At 40.6% G+C, this 18,543-nt stretch overlaps 1 protein-coding gene across 5 annotated transcripts in view; it reads left to right on the top strand.

Moving 5' to 3' along the window:
* The window catches only part of galt (galactose-1-phosphate uridylyltransferase), a 104,869-nt gene extending 87,823 nt beyond the window's left edge, over nt 1-17,046 (top strand). Inside the window, exons 9-13 of one of the 5 annotated variants that reach the window (XR_012051025.1) lie at nt 5,644-5,798; nt 7,563-7,626; nt 14,919-15,221; nt 15,308-15,396; nt 15,499-17,044. Coding sequence is in view for 2 of the 5 variants with exons in the window: in XM_072915371.1 (XP_072771472.1) it covers nt 5,644-5,798; nt 7,563-7,626; nt 14,919-15,025 (326 nt within the window). In the remaining 3 variants the exon portion in view is untranslated. Of the gene's footprint in view, nt 1-5,643; nt 5,799-7,562; nt 7,627-14,918 lie in introns of all 5 variants that reach the window. The other 4 variants (XR_012051024.1, XR_012051023.1, XM_072915371.1 and 1 more) reach the window with 4 other exon arrangements.
* The last annotated feature ends 1,497 nt before the right edge of the window (nt 17,047-18,543 follow it).

Raw genomic sequence — 18,543 nt, 5'->3', positions numbered from 1 at the left:
GGACGTGCGTCGGGCCCTTCTCGCGGATCGCCTCAGCTACGGCTCCCGGTGGGGCCCTCTCGGGGGAAGGGGCCTCGGTCCCGGACCCCGGCGAGGCGTCCCTTCTCCGCTCCGTAAAAGTGTCCATCTCTTTTTCTTTTTTTTCTTCTTCTGTTGTGGCATATGCTGCAGGTGCCTGCTCGTTTTTCGTATGTGGGTAACAACATTTAACTATGTATATATATTTACCAATTGGTTTAACTGCCACCGGCCTGAATCTATTTAAAATCTAATTTTTTTTTATTTCAACCGCCCGACCCGACCCGACCCGCGGATAAAATCTAATTTTTTTTAATTTCATCCGCCCGATCCGCGGATAATCCGCGGACTCCGCGGTTGTGCCCGCAAACCGCGCATCTCTAGCCTCCGCATTTTATCAATGAAAAAAATGTGCCTTGACTCAAAAAAGGTAGAAAAACAGTGATATGCAGTATGCACCCGCTCTACCAGAGAATAAGAAGAGGTAGCAGTGGTCAGTGTTGCCCATTCAGCAACTTTGTCACTGTGTTTAGCAAGTATTCAGACACATCTAGGTTGTCTTTGTCAAAAAAGCGACTAGCGACCAAAAAAAATCTAGCAACTTTTTCTAGTGTTATCAAACACTTTTGGAGACTCCAAGGTGATATCTCTCTTCTCAAGGAGCAGTGGCTGCCACTCTGTCTTGCCAGCAGAGGTGGGACCAAGTCATTGTTTTGCAAGTCACAAGTAAGTCTCAAGTCTTTGCCCTCAAGTCCGAGTCAAGACAGGCAAGCCCCGAGTCAAGTCCAAAGTCAAGACTGGAAAGTCTCAAGTCAAGTCCTAAGTCCTGCATTTTGAGTTTCGAGTCCTTTCAAGTCCTTTTAACCACAGACTAATATATTAACACAGATTGTGTATGCTTTTCAAACGCTGTATTTATTTATTAAAACAAGTGCATTTTAAATTGCAGGAAAGAAAATTGTGCTGACATTGCACTTTATAATAGCACTATTAACCAGTCATTTTAAACATTAACTCATTCCTTTACAGAACAAACACATTGAAAAATAAAGTGCAAATGTACTTATTTGTACAAAAGTGTTAACATTGAAAAAACATGACATATATACGTGAACATAACAAAAAAGTTGTACTTTTTATATGTCAGGGCCCTATGCTGCATTGCATTTGCAAAAGACCAAATTAGCCAAGAGTCTGTCAGTCATTTGTGCACGATGGGGGCGTAGTATGATGCCACCATGGCTGAAAACTCGCTCCACTGGAGCACTGGAGGCAGGCACTGCCAAGACTCTCATGGCCACTCGGAACAGTGAAGGAAGAGTCTTCATGTTCAATGCCCAGAACAAAAGGGGGGAGAGAGTTGTTTTGGGTTGGTGCACTACTTGTAAGTGTATCTTGTGTTTTTTATGTTGATTTAATTAAAAAAAGAAAGAAAAAAAAAAAAATTCTTATGCGGCCCGATACCAATCGATCCACGGACCAGTACCGGGCCGCGGCCCGGTGGTTGGGGACCACTGAGGTAAACAACCAACAGTATGTCAGAAAGCTAGCTAAAACGGTACACATATTCATAATATAGTATACATTTTAACTGACCTTTATTTGACTATTTTTGTCTTTTTTTAGGTGGCTAAAATACGCGGTGCTGCTGACCGCCGTCTAACGTTACGTGTGATATATTGACTAACGTAACCCTGCTTAAAAAAAATCACTGAACAAAAAGTATGAATAAGGTAGTGAACTGCAACAGATTCCCGTGTTTGCAATAACGTTATAACGTTAGCAGTGAGTTTACAGCCTCACTGATTTAACTACACAGCAAATAGAAGTCACGTTACTTAGCCAATAAACGTTATCTTACATTCAAAACTTACCGTTCTTTGTGCAACTTCAAATGCCGGACGAAGTTGGAAGTTGTTGCCTCTCCATCAGTCATTTTGGAGCCGCATGTGTTGCATACTGCAAACCGTTTTGTGTTGACCACCTCGTAATTTTTATACCCAAACGAAATTATTTTAGGCATCATTTTTTGTTCACTGGCGTGTGGTTTGGACATGTCTTCTTCCTTGGTTGTCCTGCAATTTGATTGGATGAATGCTGTGTGATGAAAACAAAGTAGATCTAATTTGATTGGCTGTTGTACTGAGAGCACACCAGCTGACACACGCAACGCTGATAGACAAGTACACGATGAAAAATACGGAGCGCTCCCGAATAACTTTTTCATCTTTGGGTTTTGGGGAAAGTAGCAAGTCATGTCAAGTCATGTCAATTCAAAAGGCTCAAGTCCAAGTGAAGTCACAAGTCATTGATGTTAAAGTCTAAGTCGAGTTGCAAGTCTTTTTACATTTTGTCAAGTCGAGTCTAAAGTCATCAAATTCATGACTCGAGTCTGACTCGAGTCCAAGTCATGTGACTCGAGTCCACACCTCTGTCTTGCTAGTGACACATCAAGAAGAGACAGAATAAAGTTTAAACCACATACTTTTTTTTGTTTTTCATGTTTTTTGCTCACCTTTTCTCTTTTTCGTCGTATCCATAAAAAATGACAGCCAGCGTGTACTAATAGAAGCACTCTTTCCGGTCCTTATCGGCCCTTCCGTTTTGCTTTCGCTTTCTTTTTTCCGGCCATTAGTTTCTTTAATGTCGCCCTCAAGTCGTCTTTAGTTGTTTCAGGTCAGACCCAATTGTCTCTAGAGATTGATTCTTGTTGTTTATGTGCCGTCCCTAATCACCCCATTACCTTCCTCCTAGTACAGAGTGCACCTCAGGTCACGTACAGCAGGTGATGAAGTCAAACGTCTTACAGAAAGTCACATCATTATCACAATTTTACTAAATTATGTATTATGTATTATCAGAGGTGGGTAGTAACGCGCTACATTTACTCCGTTACATCTACTTGAGTAACTTTTGGGATAAATTGTACTTCTAAGAGTAGTTTTAATGCAACATACTTTTACTTTTACTTGAGTATATTTATAGAGAAGAAACGCTACTTTTACTCCGCTACTTTTATCTACATTCAGCTCGCTACTCGCTACTCATTTTTATCGATCTGTTAATGCACGCTTTGTTTGTTTTGGTCTGTCAGACAGACCTTCATAGTGCCTGCGTTTCAACAAATACAGTCACTGGTGACGTTCACTCCGTTCCACCAATCAGATGCAGTCACTGGTGACGTTGGACCAATCAAACAGAGCCAGGCGGTCACATGACCTGACTTAAACAAGTTGAAAAACTTATTCGGGTGTTACCATTTAGTGGTCATTTGTACGGAATGTGTACTGTACTGTGCAATCTACTAATAAAAGTTCCAATCAATCAATCAAAAGTGTGAAGGAAAAAAGACAATTTTTTATTTCAACCGTACTTCCCGTCAAAAGCCTAAAGACTGACTGCACAGTTCCTGTCTTCACAATAAAAGTGCCGCTCCATCGCGCCTGCGCTTTCAAAACAAGAGTCTCCGAAAGCCTGCGCAAACAAGCTAGCAAGCTACGGAGTTTGCCGCCAATATATTTCTTGTAAAGTGTATAAAAACGAATATGGAAGCTGGACAAATAAGATGCCAAAAACCAACCACTTTCATGTGGTATTAGACAGAAAGGAGGAACTTTTTTTCTCCTCCATTTGAAAACGTGGACGTTATCATCACTACTGTCTGATTACAATCAATGCAAGTCATCAGAATCAGGTAATACACCAACTTATATTCTTGTCTTCATGAAAGAAAGGAATCTATATGTGTTAAACATGCATGTATAATTATTAAAACACCTTTAACATGTAAACAAAAACGGCAAAATAAATAAATATAAATTATATACTGTATATATCAATGTATGTATATATATATATATATCTATATATATATATATATATGTGTGTGTGTGTGTGTGTGTATATATATATACACACACATATATATATATATATATATATATATGTATATATATATATATATATGATATGTGTGTGTATGTTACTCAGTACTTGAGTAGTTTTTTCACAACATACTTTTTACTTTTACTGAAGTAAATATTTGGGTGACTACTCCTTACTTTTACTTGAGTAATAAATCTCTAAAGTAACAGTACTCTTACTTGAGTACAATTTCTGGCTACTCTACCCACCTCTGCTAATAATGTTGTTGTATGCACACTGTGTCGAGCGGAAATGGCCTATCATAGCAGCACAACGGCAGCGTTCTTGCCATCACCATCAACTAGTCAATCGTCCGCGTGAGTATACGTTGTCATCATTACACAAAAACATGAATGTGTCATTTGTATCTGCGTTGTAAATTCATAAACTAAAGCACCGTTTCGCTCTGAGAGGAGCGTTTGGCGTGCCTGTTCAGTGTTTACAAAGACGCGCTCCTCTTTAACGCTAACGTTAATTAGTTGTGCAAATACCTTTGACAACATTAACAATTACGTATACTATGTACAAACGAACAATTAACTTTCACTTTAATCATACTATCATTGTTGTGTTATTAAGCAAAATAAGCAAAAGTTTTACTTTTGTTGAAATGTTTACACTGTTGTTACAGAATATTTCGTTTTGCACTTTTTTGTATTGGATGTTTATCTTTATTTTTGCACATTTTAGCAAATAAGCAATACTTTTACTTTTGTTGAAATGTTTATACTGTTGTTACAGAATATTTCCGTTTTGCACTTTTTTGAATTGGATGTTTATCTTTATTTTTGCACATTTTAAAGCAAAATAAGCAATACTTTTACTTTTGAAATGCTTATACTATTGCAGAATATTAAGATTTGCACTGGATGTTTACTTTTATATTTGCACATTAAAAGCAAATAAGCTACTTTTAATTTTGTTAAATGTTTACATTGTTACAGAATATTTTGTCATGTTGTTGTCAATGTTGACTGAGTGGCCATACTTTTTTTTTTTGTAAATAAAAGCCATGCCTTTTGAAAAAACTGGCCTACATTTATTTTTTCATCTTCATTTTAAATAAAATAAAAAAAAATCGGTAAAAGGAAAAATAATCTATAGATTAATCGAAAAAAATAATCTATAGATTAACCGATTAATCGAAAAAAATAATCTATAGATTAATCGATAGAAAAATAATCGTTAGCTGCAGCCTTAGTCTGTAGTTTGCAGGACAAACTGGAGCTCCACCAGTGTCCTGGAATGGGTTGTGTTTGGCCTTCATGTTAATTCACAGGGTAATTTAAAGGTAATTTACAGTCTTCAACATTAAAAACTACAGACTATTTTCAACCAACCTTTGGCAATCAGTACAAAACATAAAGCACATTTGCCTAATTATCAACAAGGTCTCCTTCAGATCTGATGAGGAGGGGGTCCATTTCTGGCCTTCAGTCCTAAAGACTGAATGAGCAAAGTGTTATCAGCCATGCTGTGTGAATGACAAGAGAGATAAATGAGCTTGTTTTCTCCTGGTGATGCACACTCTTCATTTCTTACAAACTCTTCATTACTTAGCCAGCGTCTTGCTGCTCCGTGGAAGTGTAGAGCCGAATTGAAGAGAAAATAACACAACATGTTTTTTTTGGGGGGACAAAAGCGATTAGAGCGAGGTGTCGTCCACGTTCATCAATCCATTTCTTATTTTCTTCTCCCCAGGAGCTCCGACTGGCCCACACTTAGAAGAAGACAACTCCCACTGGCAGCTGCACGCTCACTACTACCCTCCTCTGCTGCGCTCCGCCACCGTCAAGAAGTTCATGGTGGGCTATGAGATGCTCGCCCAGGAGCAGAGAGACCTCACACCTGAACAGGTGCATTCACACACACACACACTTGCACAACTTCATTTACAAGGCAATTGAACTAACATGCTATGTAAATACTTGTGTTTAAAGGGGAACTGCACTTTTTATTGAAATGTTGCCTATCGTTCACAATCATTATGAAAGACATGACGACAATTTTTGTTAATGCATTCTAAATATTAAACAAATGTGATCAAAAGTCCACTTACATAGGAGCCTATTGGAGTCGCTCTATTCTGCCTGTAAAGCCCTTAAAAAAACATTCAAACACCTTTTATATACTTGATTTAAGTATATATGTCATGTAGTAACATTCATATTAACATGTAATATATACATGATGTAAGTATATATGTAGTATCTAGTAACATTCATAATAACATGTAATATATACATGATGTAAGTATATACAGGTAAAAGCCAGTAAATTAGAATATTTTGAAAAACTTGATTTATTTCAGTAATTGCATTCAAAAGGTGTAACTTGTACATTATATTTATTCATTGCACACAGACTGATGCATTCAAATGTTTATTTCATTTAATTTTGATGATTTGAAGTGGCAACAAATGAAAATCCAAAATTCCGTGTGTCACAAAATTAGAATATTACTTAAGGCTAATACAAAAAAGGGATTTTTAGAAATGTTGGCCAACTGAAAAGTATGAAAATGAAAAATATGAGCATGTACAATACTCAATACTTGGTTGGAGCTCCTTTTGCCTCAATTACTGCGTTAATGCGGCGTGGCATGGAGTCGATGAGTTTCTGGCACTGCTCAGGTGTTATGAGAGCCCAGGTTGCTCTGATAGTGGCCTTCAACTCTTCTGCGTTTTTGGGTCTGGCATTCTGCATCTTCCTTTTCACAATACCCCACAGATTTTCTATGGGGCTAAGGTCAGGAGAGTTGGCGGGCCAATTTAGAACAGAAATACCATGGTCCGTAAACCAGGCACGGGTAGACTTTGCGCTGTGTGCAGGCGCCAAGTCCTGTTGGAACTTGAAATCTCCATCTCCATAGAGCAGGTCAGCAGCAGGAAGCATGAAGTGCTCTAAAACTTGCTGGTAGACGGCTGCGTTGACCCTGGATCTCAGGAAACAGAGTGGACCGACACCAGCAGATGACATGGCACCCCAAACCATCACTGATGGTGGAAACTTTACACTAGACTTCAGGCAACGTGGATCCTGTGCCTCTCCTGTCTTCCTCCAGACTCTGGGACCTCGATTTCCAAAGGAAATGCAAAATTTGCATGGTTGGGTGATGGTTTGGGGTGCCATGTCATCTGCTGGTGTCGGTCCACTCTGTTTCCTGAGATCCAGGGTCAACGCAGCCGTCTACCAGCAGTTTTAGAGCAGTTCATGCTTCCTGCTGCTTTATTTTGCACTATCTTGTTTAGCTTATGCATTGTTTATGTTCTTTGTTTGTTTTTATTGTTTATTTATTTATTTTTTATTTTTTTGTTTTGTTTTGTTTTTTGCTCTATGCTTTTTAACCTGTAAGGCACTTTGGTCCAATTTAAAAATGGTTGTAAACGTGCTATATAAATAAAATTGCCTTGCCTTGCCTTAAAAAAAAATCGTCTTTCAATTTGATTGTGAACGATAGGCAAAATTCTGAAAAAAGAGTAATTCCCCTTAAAATATAGAAAAAGTCAGTATTATATTTGTGTTTTGACATAGAAGCAAAGAAGTGTTCTTTACTGGAAAAGACAGAAGGTTTTGTTTATGTTTTGTGTCTTTCATACTCTCTTGCTTGGCTTTTTTAGGCAGCAGAGAAGCTCCGGGATCTGCCAGATGAGCACCATAAAGACAGAGAAGAACAAAGGGAAGGTAGATAAAGGACCATTTCTGGTGGGGGAAAAAAGAAAGAAAAAAATCTAGTTTGGATACAAAGTATTTTCCATGCAGAATTTCTTTTCATGTATTTAGTCCGAAAATGTTAGTGATGTTTCGGTCAAGATTCTGATACCAATCATCCCCGAGTGAGATTGGCTGATACCAGTGATAATATCACTCACATGTACTCACTTTAAATTTGTCAAGGTATCATTGTGTTTAATAATATCACTGCCCGCTAACTGCGACTCTGAGCAAACAAACAGAACTGAGCTAATGCTGCTATGTCTGGGCACACATCGCAAAAGGCACCACCTTTTAAAGACACACACACACACACACACTCTGGTCTCATGAAACATTTCAACTGCTTATGCCAGATATTTGAAGTTTTTTTATTTTTTATTTTTATTTACGCAATAATACTTCTCTTAGTAATTAATTATATTTATTAAAGAGGACCAGTATTTCAATTAGTAATTATATTACCTTTTGCCAAAATATTTCTAACGATGATTGTCGTACATGTAAGGGATAAATGACATTTAATTTAGGCCAAAAATGTGTAAAATTGGCTTAAAATAAAAAAGGGGGGGGGGGAAATGTTATGAAGTAAAATCGCTAAATGTTCAATGACAAATAGTCACACTGGCATGTTGACATTATGGTAATTGTTTGTTTTTATATGTTTTACATTGTTTTTATGAATTGTCTATAATCTAAATCCAATCAACAGCACTATCACATTTATTACTATTCTTTATTTGTTTCTGTCAAAAAGTTGCATCAGTATTGTTGCCATAATTTAAACTGAATGTGACATTCCTGATGTTTTTGAGACAACCTCATTTCCCTTCTCTCTAACTGAAATTGAAATAAACATGATTGGAGTGCTTCCAAACTCTGAGCAATGACCGTATTTTCCGCACTATAAGGCGCACCTAAAAACCACAAATTTTCTCAAAAGCTGACAGTGCGCCTTATAACCCGGTGCGCTTTATATATGGATAAATATTAAGATTCATTTTCATAAAGTTTCGGTCTCGTAACTACGGTAAACAGCCGCCATCTTTTTTCCCGGTAGAACAGGAAGCGCTTCTTCTTCTACGCAAGCAACCGCCAAGGTAAGCACCCGCCCCCATAGAACAGGAAGCGCTTCTTCTTCTACTGTAAGCAACCACCCGCCCGCGTAGAAGAAGAAAAAGCGCGCGGATATTACCGTACGTTTCATTTCCTTTGTGTGTTTACATCTGTATAGACCACAAAATGGCTCCTACTAAACGACAGGGATCCGGTTCATGAAAAGACGCAATCTCTCCATCCGCACACGGATTACTATTTCACAGCAACTGATATTCCTGTGAACCGCACTGTGGATACAACGGGAGCACGTACGGTGAATATTCGCACCACAGGGAATGAGAAGTCATCCTTCACTGTGGTTCTAGCTTGCCATGCTAATGGCCAGAAACTTCCACCCATGGTGATATTCAAAAGGAAGACCTTGCCAAAAGAGACCTTTCCAGCCGGCGTCATCATAAAAGCTAACTCGAAGGGATGGATGAAGAAAAGATGAGCGAGTGGTTAAGGTAAGTTTAAGTTTACGCGAAGAGGCCGGGTGGCTTTTTTCACGCAGCTTCGTCCATGTTGATATACGACTCCATGCGCGCCCACATCACGCTGGTTTTTAATATATTATTAAAGTTTGACTGACCTATTTGACTGTTTTTTTGACATTCCTTTAGCGCAGTTAGATGCGGCTTACAACACGGGGCGGCTTATAGGTGGACAAAGTTTTGAAATATGCCGTTCATTGAAGGCGTGGCTTATAACCCAGGGCGCCTTATGGTGCGGAAAATACGGTACAAGAAGTGTAATATTCAACTTAATATATGGAACACTTAGTTTTGCCCTGATTCCTGAAATAATGTGACGATGTACGACCAAAAGAAGTAGTTCTTTGTTTGTTTGATTAAGATGTGGAGCAACGTTTGGATTTAGTTTCTGTTATGAAAAAGGAAATGCATTTAGAACAGAATTTCAGCTTTTCCTATGGAGTTAAAATATACAAATGATATACAGGTAAAAGCCAGTAAATTAGAATATTTTGAAAAACTTGATTTATTTCAGTAATTGCATTCAAAAGGTGTAACTTGTACATTATATTTATTCATTGCACACAGACTGATGCATTCAAATGTTTATTTCATTTAATTTTGATGATTTGAAGTGGCAACAAATGAAAATCCAATATTCCGTGTGTCACAAAATTAGAATATTGTGTAAGGGTTACATTTTGAAGACACCTGGTGCCACAAACTAATCAGCTGATTCACTCAAAACACCTGCAAAGGGCTTTAAATGGTCTCTCAGTCCAGTTCTGAAGCCTACACAAACATGGGGAAGACTTCAGATTTGACAGCTGTCCAAAAGGCAACCATCGACACATTGCACAAGGAGGGAAAGACACAAAAGGTTATTGCTGAAGAGGCTGGCTGTTCTCAGAGCTCTGTGTCCAAACACATTAATGGAGAGGCAAAGGGAAGGAAAAACTGTGGTCAGAAAAAGTGTACAAGCGATAGGGATCACCGCGCCCTGGTCAAGATTGTGAAAAAAAACCCATTCAAAAATGTGGGGGAGATTCAGAAGGAGTGGACAGCTGCTGGAGTCAGTGCTTCAAGATCCACCACCAAGAGACGCTTGAAAGACATGGGTTTCAACTGCCGCATACCTCGTGTCAAGCCACTGTTGACCAAGAAACAGCGCGAAAAGCGTCTCACCTGGGCTAAGGAAAAAAAGAGCTGGACTGCTGCTGAGTGGTCCAAAGTCATGTTTTCTGACGAAAGCAAATTTTGCATTTCCTTTGGAAATCGAGGTCCCAGAGTCTGGAGGAAGACAGTAGAGGCACAGGATCCACGTTGCCTGAAGTCTAGTGTAAAGTTTCCACCATCAGTGATGGTTTGGGGTGCCATGTCATCTGCTGGTGTCGGTCCACTCTGTTTCCTGAGATCCAGGGTCAACGCAGCCGTCTACCAGCAAGTTTTAGAGCACTTCATGCTTCCTGCTGCTGACCTGCTCTATGGAGATGGAGATTTCAAGTTCCAACAGGACTTGGCGCCTGCACACAGCGCAAAATCTACCCGTGCCTGGTTTACGGACCATGGTATTTCTGTTCTAAATTGGCCCGCCAACTCCCCTGACCTTAGCCCCATAGAAAATCTGTGGGGTATTGTGAAAAGGAAGATGCAGAATGCCAGACCCAAAAACGCAGAAGAGTTGAAGGCCACTATCAGAGCAACCTGGGCTCTCATAACACCTGAGCAGTGCCAGAAACTCATCGACTCCATGCCACGCCGCATTAACGCAGTAATTGAGGCAAAAGGAGCTCCAACCAAGTATTGAGTATTGTACATGCTCATATTTGTCATTTTCATACTTTTCAGTTGGCCAACATTTCTAAAAATCCCTTTTTTGTATTAGCCTTAAGTAATATTCTAATTTTGTGACACACGGAATTTTGGATTTTCATTTGTTGCCACTTCAAATCATCAAAATTAAATGAAATAAACATTTGAATGCATCAGTCTGTGTGCAATGAATAAATATAATGTACAAGTTACACCTTTTGAATGCAATTACTGAAATAAATCACGTTTTTCAAAATATTCTAATTTACTGGCTTTTACCTGTAAATACGTGCTGAATAAGCTCCGATGCTGAATTTCATTGTGAATGATGGGGGACAGCACATATTGTCTCACTCTATCCTCCCTTTGTTTGGCTTAATAGAACACTCAAGCTGTCTTGTTAGACGTAAATCCCTTTTTGAGCAACAGAAATAGTGTTTGGTTGGAAAACAAACAAGCTCTTTAAAAAAACATTCAGTATTGAATTAGTTGGATGATGATGATATAGACGCAAAATATGCTATTGCATTTATAATTGCTTTTGTTGGATCAGAATTACAATCAACACGTGCCAATGCAAAACCTATTTTCATTTGAGGGTGATAAACATATACATTTAATATTGTTTATTTACATATAATTTGATTCTATGATTGTCCTCCAACTGTCAATCGGCGCCTAAAAAGAAAAATGCACTCACATCTTAACAGCAGCAGAGGGCAGCGTTGCTCAAAAAGTAGTCTCATAAATGAGCACACTTCTGTGAAGACATTTCAAATTGTAACTTTTCTGACCAGAAACAACATTAAGACAAGGAGGAGTGGCAGAGAGAGGAAAGAAAAAGAGAGCATCCTGGAAGCCCAAATAATACATCAATGAATAAGACAAAGCAAGCACACATTAATCTTTAATAATAATAATAATAATAATAATAATGCATTTTATTTGGTATAGCACTTTTCAGGGTACTCAAAGATGCTTTACAGGATAAAACAGTTCAAAGTAATAATACATAATACAGGAAATATAAAAGCAGTAAATAGTAAAATACATAATAATAACATCCATCCATCCATATTAAATATGTATATATATATATATATATATATATATATATATATATATATATATATATATATGTATGTGTGGGAAAAAAATCACAAGACTACTTCATCTCTACAGGCCTGTTTCATGAGGGGTTCCCTCAATCATCAGGAGATTTTTGATTGAGGGAACCCCTCATGAAACAGGCCTGTAGAGATGAAGTAGTCTTGTGATTTTTTCCCCACACATACATATATTGCGCTCTACTACGGTATCGAGCACTATTTTTTGGATAACCTTATTAAGACATATATATATATATATATATATATATATATATATATATATATATATATATATATATATATATATATATATATATATATACACACATAATTATATATATATATATATATGTATATATATATATATATATAAATATACAGTATATATACAGGTAAAAGCCAGTAAATTAGAATATTTTGAAAAACTTGATTTATTTCAGTAATTGCATTCAAAAGGTGTAACTTGTACATTATATTTATTCATTGCACACAGACTGATGCATTCAAATGTTTATTTCATTTAATTTTGATGATTTGAAGTGGCAACAAATGAAAATCCAAAATTCCGTGTGTCACAAAATTAGAATATTACTTAAGGCTAATACAAAAAAGGGATTTTTAGAAATGTTGGCCAACTGAAAAGTATGCAAATGAAAAATATGAGCATGTACAATACTCAATACTTGGTTGGAGCTCCTTTTGCCTCAATTACTGCGTTAATGCGGCGTGGCATGGAGTCGATGAGTTTCTGGCACTGCTCAGGTGTTATGAGAGCCCAGGTTGCTCTGATAGTGGCCTTCAACTCTTCTGCGTTTTTGGGTCTGGCATTCTGCATCTTCCTTTTCACAATACCCCACAGATTTTCTATGGGGCTAAGGTCAGGGGAGTTGGCGGGCCAATTTAGAACAGAAATACCATGGTCCGTAAACCAGGCACGGGTAGATTTTGCGCTGTGTGCAGGCACCAAGTCCTGTTGGAACTTGAAATCTCCATCTCCATAGAGCAGGTCAGCAGCAGGAAGCATGAAGTGCTCTAAAACTTGCTGGTAGACGGCTGCGTTGACCCTGGATCTCAGGAAACAGAGTGGGCCGACACCAGCAGATGACATGGCACCCCAAACCATCACCCAACCATGCAAATTTTGCATTTCCTTTGGAAATCGAGGTCCCAGAGTCTGGAGGAAGACAGGAGAGGCACAGGATCCACGTTGCCTGAAGTCTAGTGTAAAGTTTCCACCATCAGTGATGGTTTGGGGTGCCATGTCATCTGCTGGTGTCGGTCCACTCTGTTTCCTGAGATCCAGGGTCAACGCAGCCGTCTACCAGCAAGTTTTAGAGCACTTCATGCTTCCTGCTGCTGACCTGCTCTATGGAGATGGAGATTTCAAGTTCCAACAGGACTTGGCGCCTGCACACAGCGCAAAATCTACCCGTGCCTGGTTTACGGACCATGGTATTTCTGTTCTAAATTGGCCCGCCAACTCCCCTGACTTTAGCCCCATAGAAAATCTGTGGGGTATTGTGAAAAGGAAGATATATATATATATGAAATACTTGACTTGGTGAATTCTAGCTGTAAATATACTCCTCCCCTCTTAGCCCCGCCCCCCTCCTCCCCCCACCTCCCGAAATCGGAGGTCTCAAGGTTGGCAAGTATGGCACAAAGGGCCAGATGTGGCCCGCGGGCCGCAGAATGCCCAGGTCTGCTTTATACCAACAACTGTTATAACAAGCCACGTAAACCAACTGCGATTGTTTTTTTTTAGCCTTAGTTTGCATTCATCTCCACATGGACTTCAGGGTAACTGCGTGTATATTTTCCACAGCTAAAACATGTTCTGATCATAAACAACAGTCCGGTAAACGTATTTTAATGTTGCACTCACAAAATGTGTGTGTCCTCTGAGACGAGAGCTGAGAAGGAAGTCAAATGAAATTGGCGACGGAGCGTGATCAAATGCTACTTGAATGAGTCGGCCGTAAGAAAGTAACACATTTACACCGTGCTAATCTGGCAGATTAAGGCACGTTTTGGCATCGCTGGTTGTTTTGGGAGAACAATCCTCGGCTGTGTGAGGAGAGAGCCAAGGAGCCGAGGATTCAACACAGCAGACAAACTAAAGACTTTCACACTGTTATGTATCTTCTACACACAAACAAGGAGTCTCAAAGGAGTGATGGGATGGATGTGGAGAGGATCCACCACCAGCCTGAAGGGCTAAATAAATATTGACTTGAATGAATGAGGTCTGACGCAGTACATAAAAGACACTATGCAACACACACGGTGACACAACACTCCCTAAAACACTGTTTTTTAACCACTGGGAGATTATCTAATGTTAAAAATATTTTTTGCAAAGCAGTAATTATAGTCTGCAAATGATGTGTTGTTGTTGAGTGTCGGTGCTGTCTAGAGCTGGGCAGAGTAACCGTGTAATACTCTTCCATATCAGTAGGTGGCAGCCGGTAGCTAATTGCTTTGTAGATGTGGGAAACAGCGGAAGGCAGTGTGAAGATAAAAAGACGTCTAATGCTTAAACCAAAAATAAACAAATGGTGAGTGCCCCTAAGAAAAGGCATTGAAGCTTAGGGAAGGCTATGCAGAACAAAACTAAAACTGAACTGGCTACAAAGTAAACAAAAACAGAATGCTGGACGACAGCAAAGACTTACTGTGGAGCAAAGACGGCGTCCACCAAGTACATCCGAACAGGACATGACAATATGCAAAATACGATAAGAGTATCGCAACTGGCTCACCTTTACAGGTACTCGCCCCTGCACCATCTGTGAGCCTGTGGCCTCGCTCTCTTCATCTCTCCTTCCATCAAGGCACTGGCGGGACTCTGCATGGCAGGGACGTCCTCCTCCCTGAGCCAAGACTAAGCTTGACCGCATACCTCAACTGGACATGAGTTGGTTGGCATCAGCAGGTTCTCAAATGGGCACCCCCCGTCATCAACGTTTCGTCGAATTAAGCCCATGACGCTTCGGAGGGGCTCGACGGCAGATACAGCGTCCTGGATCTACCCCTGCCGAATGCCATCCAACTCTATGTCCCTAGTCCTTCAGTAGGTCGGCTCTGCCACCGCACCTTTCTTTGTATCCAAATCCAGCGTGATGCTTCCTCTGCCCTTTTAGTGGTGTTGGCTACCAGCCGCTTCCTAGCCAGCCCCTCGATCCCTAGCAGTCCGAAGGCTCTCCAGAGCGACCGCCCCGCAAAACCTCTACAGCCGACCTCCACCGGTAGGTTCCAGGCCTTCCATCCATTTTGCTGGCTCTCGAGGATGAGGGTTTGGTACTTCCTGAGCTTGCGTTCGTACGCCTCCTCCATCCTCTCTTCCCAAGGTTCTGTCAGCTCGATAAGCACCACCTGTTTGGTTCCTCTAGACCACAGAACAATATCAGGTCTCAGGGTAGTGTGGGCTATCTCCTCTGGGAATTTGAGCTGCTTCTTCAGGTCGGCCCGCATCTCCCAGTCGTTTGCCGTGGCCAGGACTCCTTTGTTCCTCCCTCCTGCTGCTGCGCTTTCACCTGCCCTGAGGAAGTGGCTGAAGCGAGGCCCATTAGAGAGGTGCCTTGTCTTCTTCCTGGCCTGCTCAACACCCTCTGCCAGCTGAGCAACAATGTCCCCACACAGAAGGATAAAAAATAACTGAAATATTCTTGATTGCTAAAACAAAGCAGGTGTGGGGAATAGCAGTCAAGGAAGACATGAAACTGCTGCAGGAAAATACCAAAAAAAGAGAAAAAGCCACCAAAATAGGAGCACAAGACAAGAAGTAAAACGCTACACACAGGAAAACAGCAAAAAAGTCCAAATAAGTCAGGGTGTGATGTAACAGGTGGTGACAGTACACCTACTTTGAGACAAGAGCTATAGTGATGCATGCTTGGTTATGCTTTAAAGTCATATCCAACAATTGTGACAACGACTTTTTACTGAAATAGAATAACTAACTAACTGGGATTTATATAGCGCTTTTCTAAGTACCCAAAGTCGCTTTACATGTAGAACCCATCAATCATTAACACCTGGTGGTGGTGAGCTACTTTCATAGCCACAGCTGCCCTGGGGTAGACTGACGGAAGCGTGGCTGCAATTTTGCGCCAACGGCCCCTCCGACCACCACCTATCATTCATCATTCAATTCACCGGTGTGAGCGGCACCGGGGGCAAAGGGTGAAGTGTCCCGCCCAAGGACACAACGGCAGCGATTTTTGGATGGTAAGAGGCGGGGAGCGAACCTGCAACCCTCAGGTTTCTGGTACGGTTGCTCTACCCACTACGCCATGCCGCCCCATAGTGAATAGTGCTGCTAAGATCCTGATACGACCATATCACACCAGTTCTCAAATCCCTCCACTGGCTTCCTGTTCCACTCAGGATTGACTACAAAGTCTCCCTACTAACCCACCAGTGCCTCCATAGAAATGCCCACCCGTACCTCAAAGAACTGCTCACCCCCAAATCCTCCACATCACACCTCCGCTCCGGATAGGCTAACCTCCTCCAACCTCCGAGGGCAAAGCTACGAACAATGGGAGACTGGGCTTTCTGCTCTGTGGAACGCTCTCCCTGATCACCTGAGGGCACCACAGACTGTGGATGCTTTTAAAAAATGCTTAAAAACCCTTCTTTTTAAAAAAAGCCTTTTTTTAGATATACCGTATTTTCCGCACTATAAGGCGCACCTAAAAACCACAAATTTTCTCAAAAGCTAACAGTGCGCCTTATAACCCGGTGCGCTTTATTACGATTCATTTTCATAAAGTTTCGATCTCGCAACTTCGGTAAACAGCCGCCATCTTTTTTCCCGGTAGAACAGGAAGCGCTTCTTCTTCTACGCAAGCAACCGCCAAGGAAAGCACCCGCCCCCATAGAACAGGAAGCGCTTCACCCGCCCCCGGAAGAAGAAGAAAAAACGCGCGGATATCACCGTACGTTTCATTTCCTGTTTACATCTGTAAAGACCACAAAATGGCTCCTACTAAGCGATCCGGTTCATAAAAAGACGCAATCTCTCCATCCGCACACGGATTACTACCGTATTTCACAGCAACTGAACCGCACTGTGGAACGGGAGCACGTACGGTGAATATTCGCACCACAGGGAATGAAGTCATCCTTCACTGTGGTTCTAGCTTGCCATGCTAACTTCCACTCATGGTGATATTCAAAAGGAAGACCTTGCCAAAAGAGACCTTTCCAGCCGGCGTCATCATAAAAGCTAACTCGAAGGGATGGATGGATGAAGAAAAGATGAGCGAGTGGTTAAGGGAAGTTTACGCGAAGAGGCCGGGTGGCTTTTTTCACACAGCTCCGAAGGCGAACACACCTTCACTAAGACGGGCAGACAGCCTCGGACGACATACGCCAACATTTGCCAGTGGATCGTAAATGCTTGGGCAGATATTTCGGTCACAACTGTGGTCCGAGCTTTCCGGAAGGCAGGATTCACAGAACTGCTGCACAACAACAGCGACACTGACTCCCGATGACTTCTACGAGACGGAACCGGCCATTTTGGATCCCACGCTTGCGCAACTTTTCAATTCGGACACCGAAGACGAAGAATTCGAAGGATTTACGAATGAAGAATAACTTCAGAAGGTGAGCGCTATGTTTATTTTGTGTGTTGTGACATTAACGTTCGAGCAACATTATGTTACTATTGCTCTACACCATTTTGAATTTTACTATGTTTGTGATTGCACATTTGCGTACATTTTGGGACAGAGTTGTTAGAACGCTGGTTTTCAATATATTATTAAAGTTTGACTGAACTATCTGACTGTTTTTTTGACATTCACTTTAGCGCAGCGTAGGCGCGGCTTATAGTCCGGGGCGGCTTATTGGTGGACAAAATTATGAAATATGTAATTCATAGAAGGTGCGGCTAATAATCCGGTGCGCCTTATAGTGCGGAAAATACGGTATGTGTGCTAGTTCTAGTTTTTATTTTTATTTATTTTTATTATCTTTTTTTTTTTTTTTCAATACACTGTAGCACTTTGAGGTTGTTTGCTCAATGTTAAGTGCTTTTTACAAATAAAATCTATTATTATTATTATTACTGTCAACTGAGTTTCGTTTTGTAATGATTTCTACCGGTGGTGTGCCTCCGCCTTTTCTCAACACAAAAAGTGTGCCTCGGCTCAAAAAAGGTTGAAAAACACGGCCCTAAAAGACACTCTTCATCTATGAATTAAAATCTGCACCTTTTTACTTTTCCAACTGTCTTCTTAAAGCCAACCTGTTAATATTTATAGGCAACGTGAGGTTGCAATAATGATACAAACCATGAAAGCGGTGTTGTGTGTTCCCCAAGTGCCTTTGCGCGTGCACACTCGTACAAACTGAAATAGTTCTAGAACTAAAGCTGTTGAATG

The sequence above is a fragment of the Nerophis lumbriciformis genome, linkage group LG20 (genome assembly GCF_033978685.3).
Source record: "Nerophis lumbriciformis linkage group LG20, RoL_Nlum_v2.1, whole genome shotgun sequence".
Taxonomy (NCBI): Eukaryota; Metazoa; Chordata; class Actinopteri; order Syngnathiformes; family Syngnathidae; genus Nerophis; species Nerophis lumbriciformis.
This window is presented reverse-complemented; position numbering and strand designations above follow the sequence as displayed.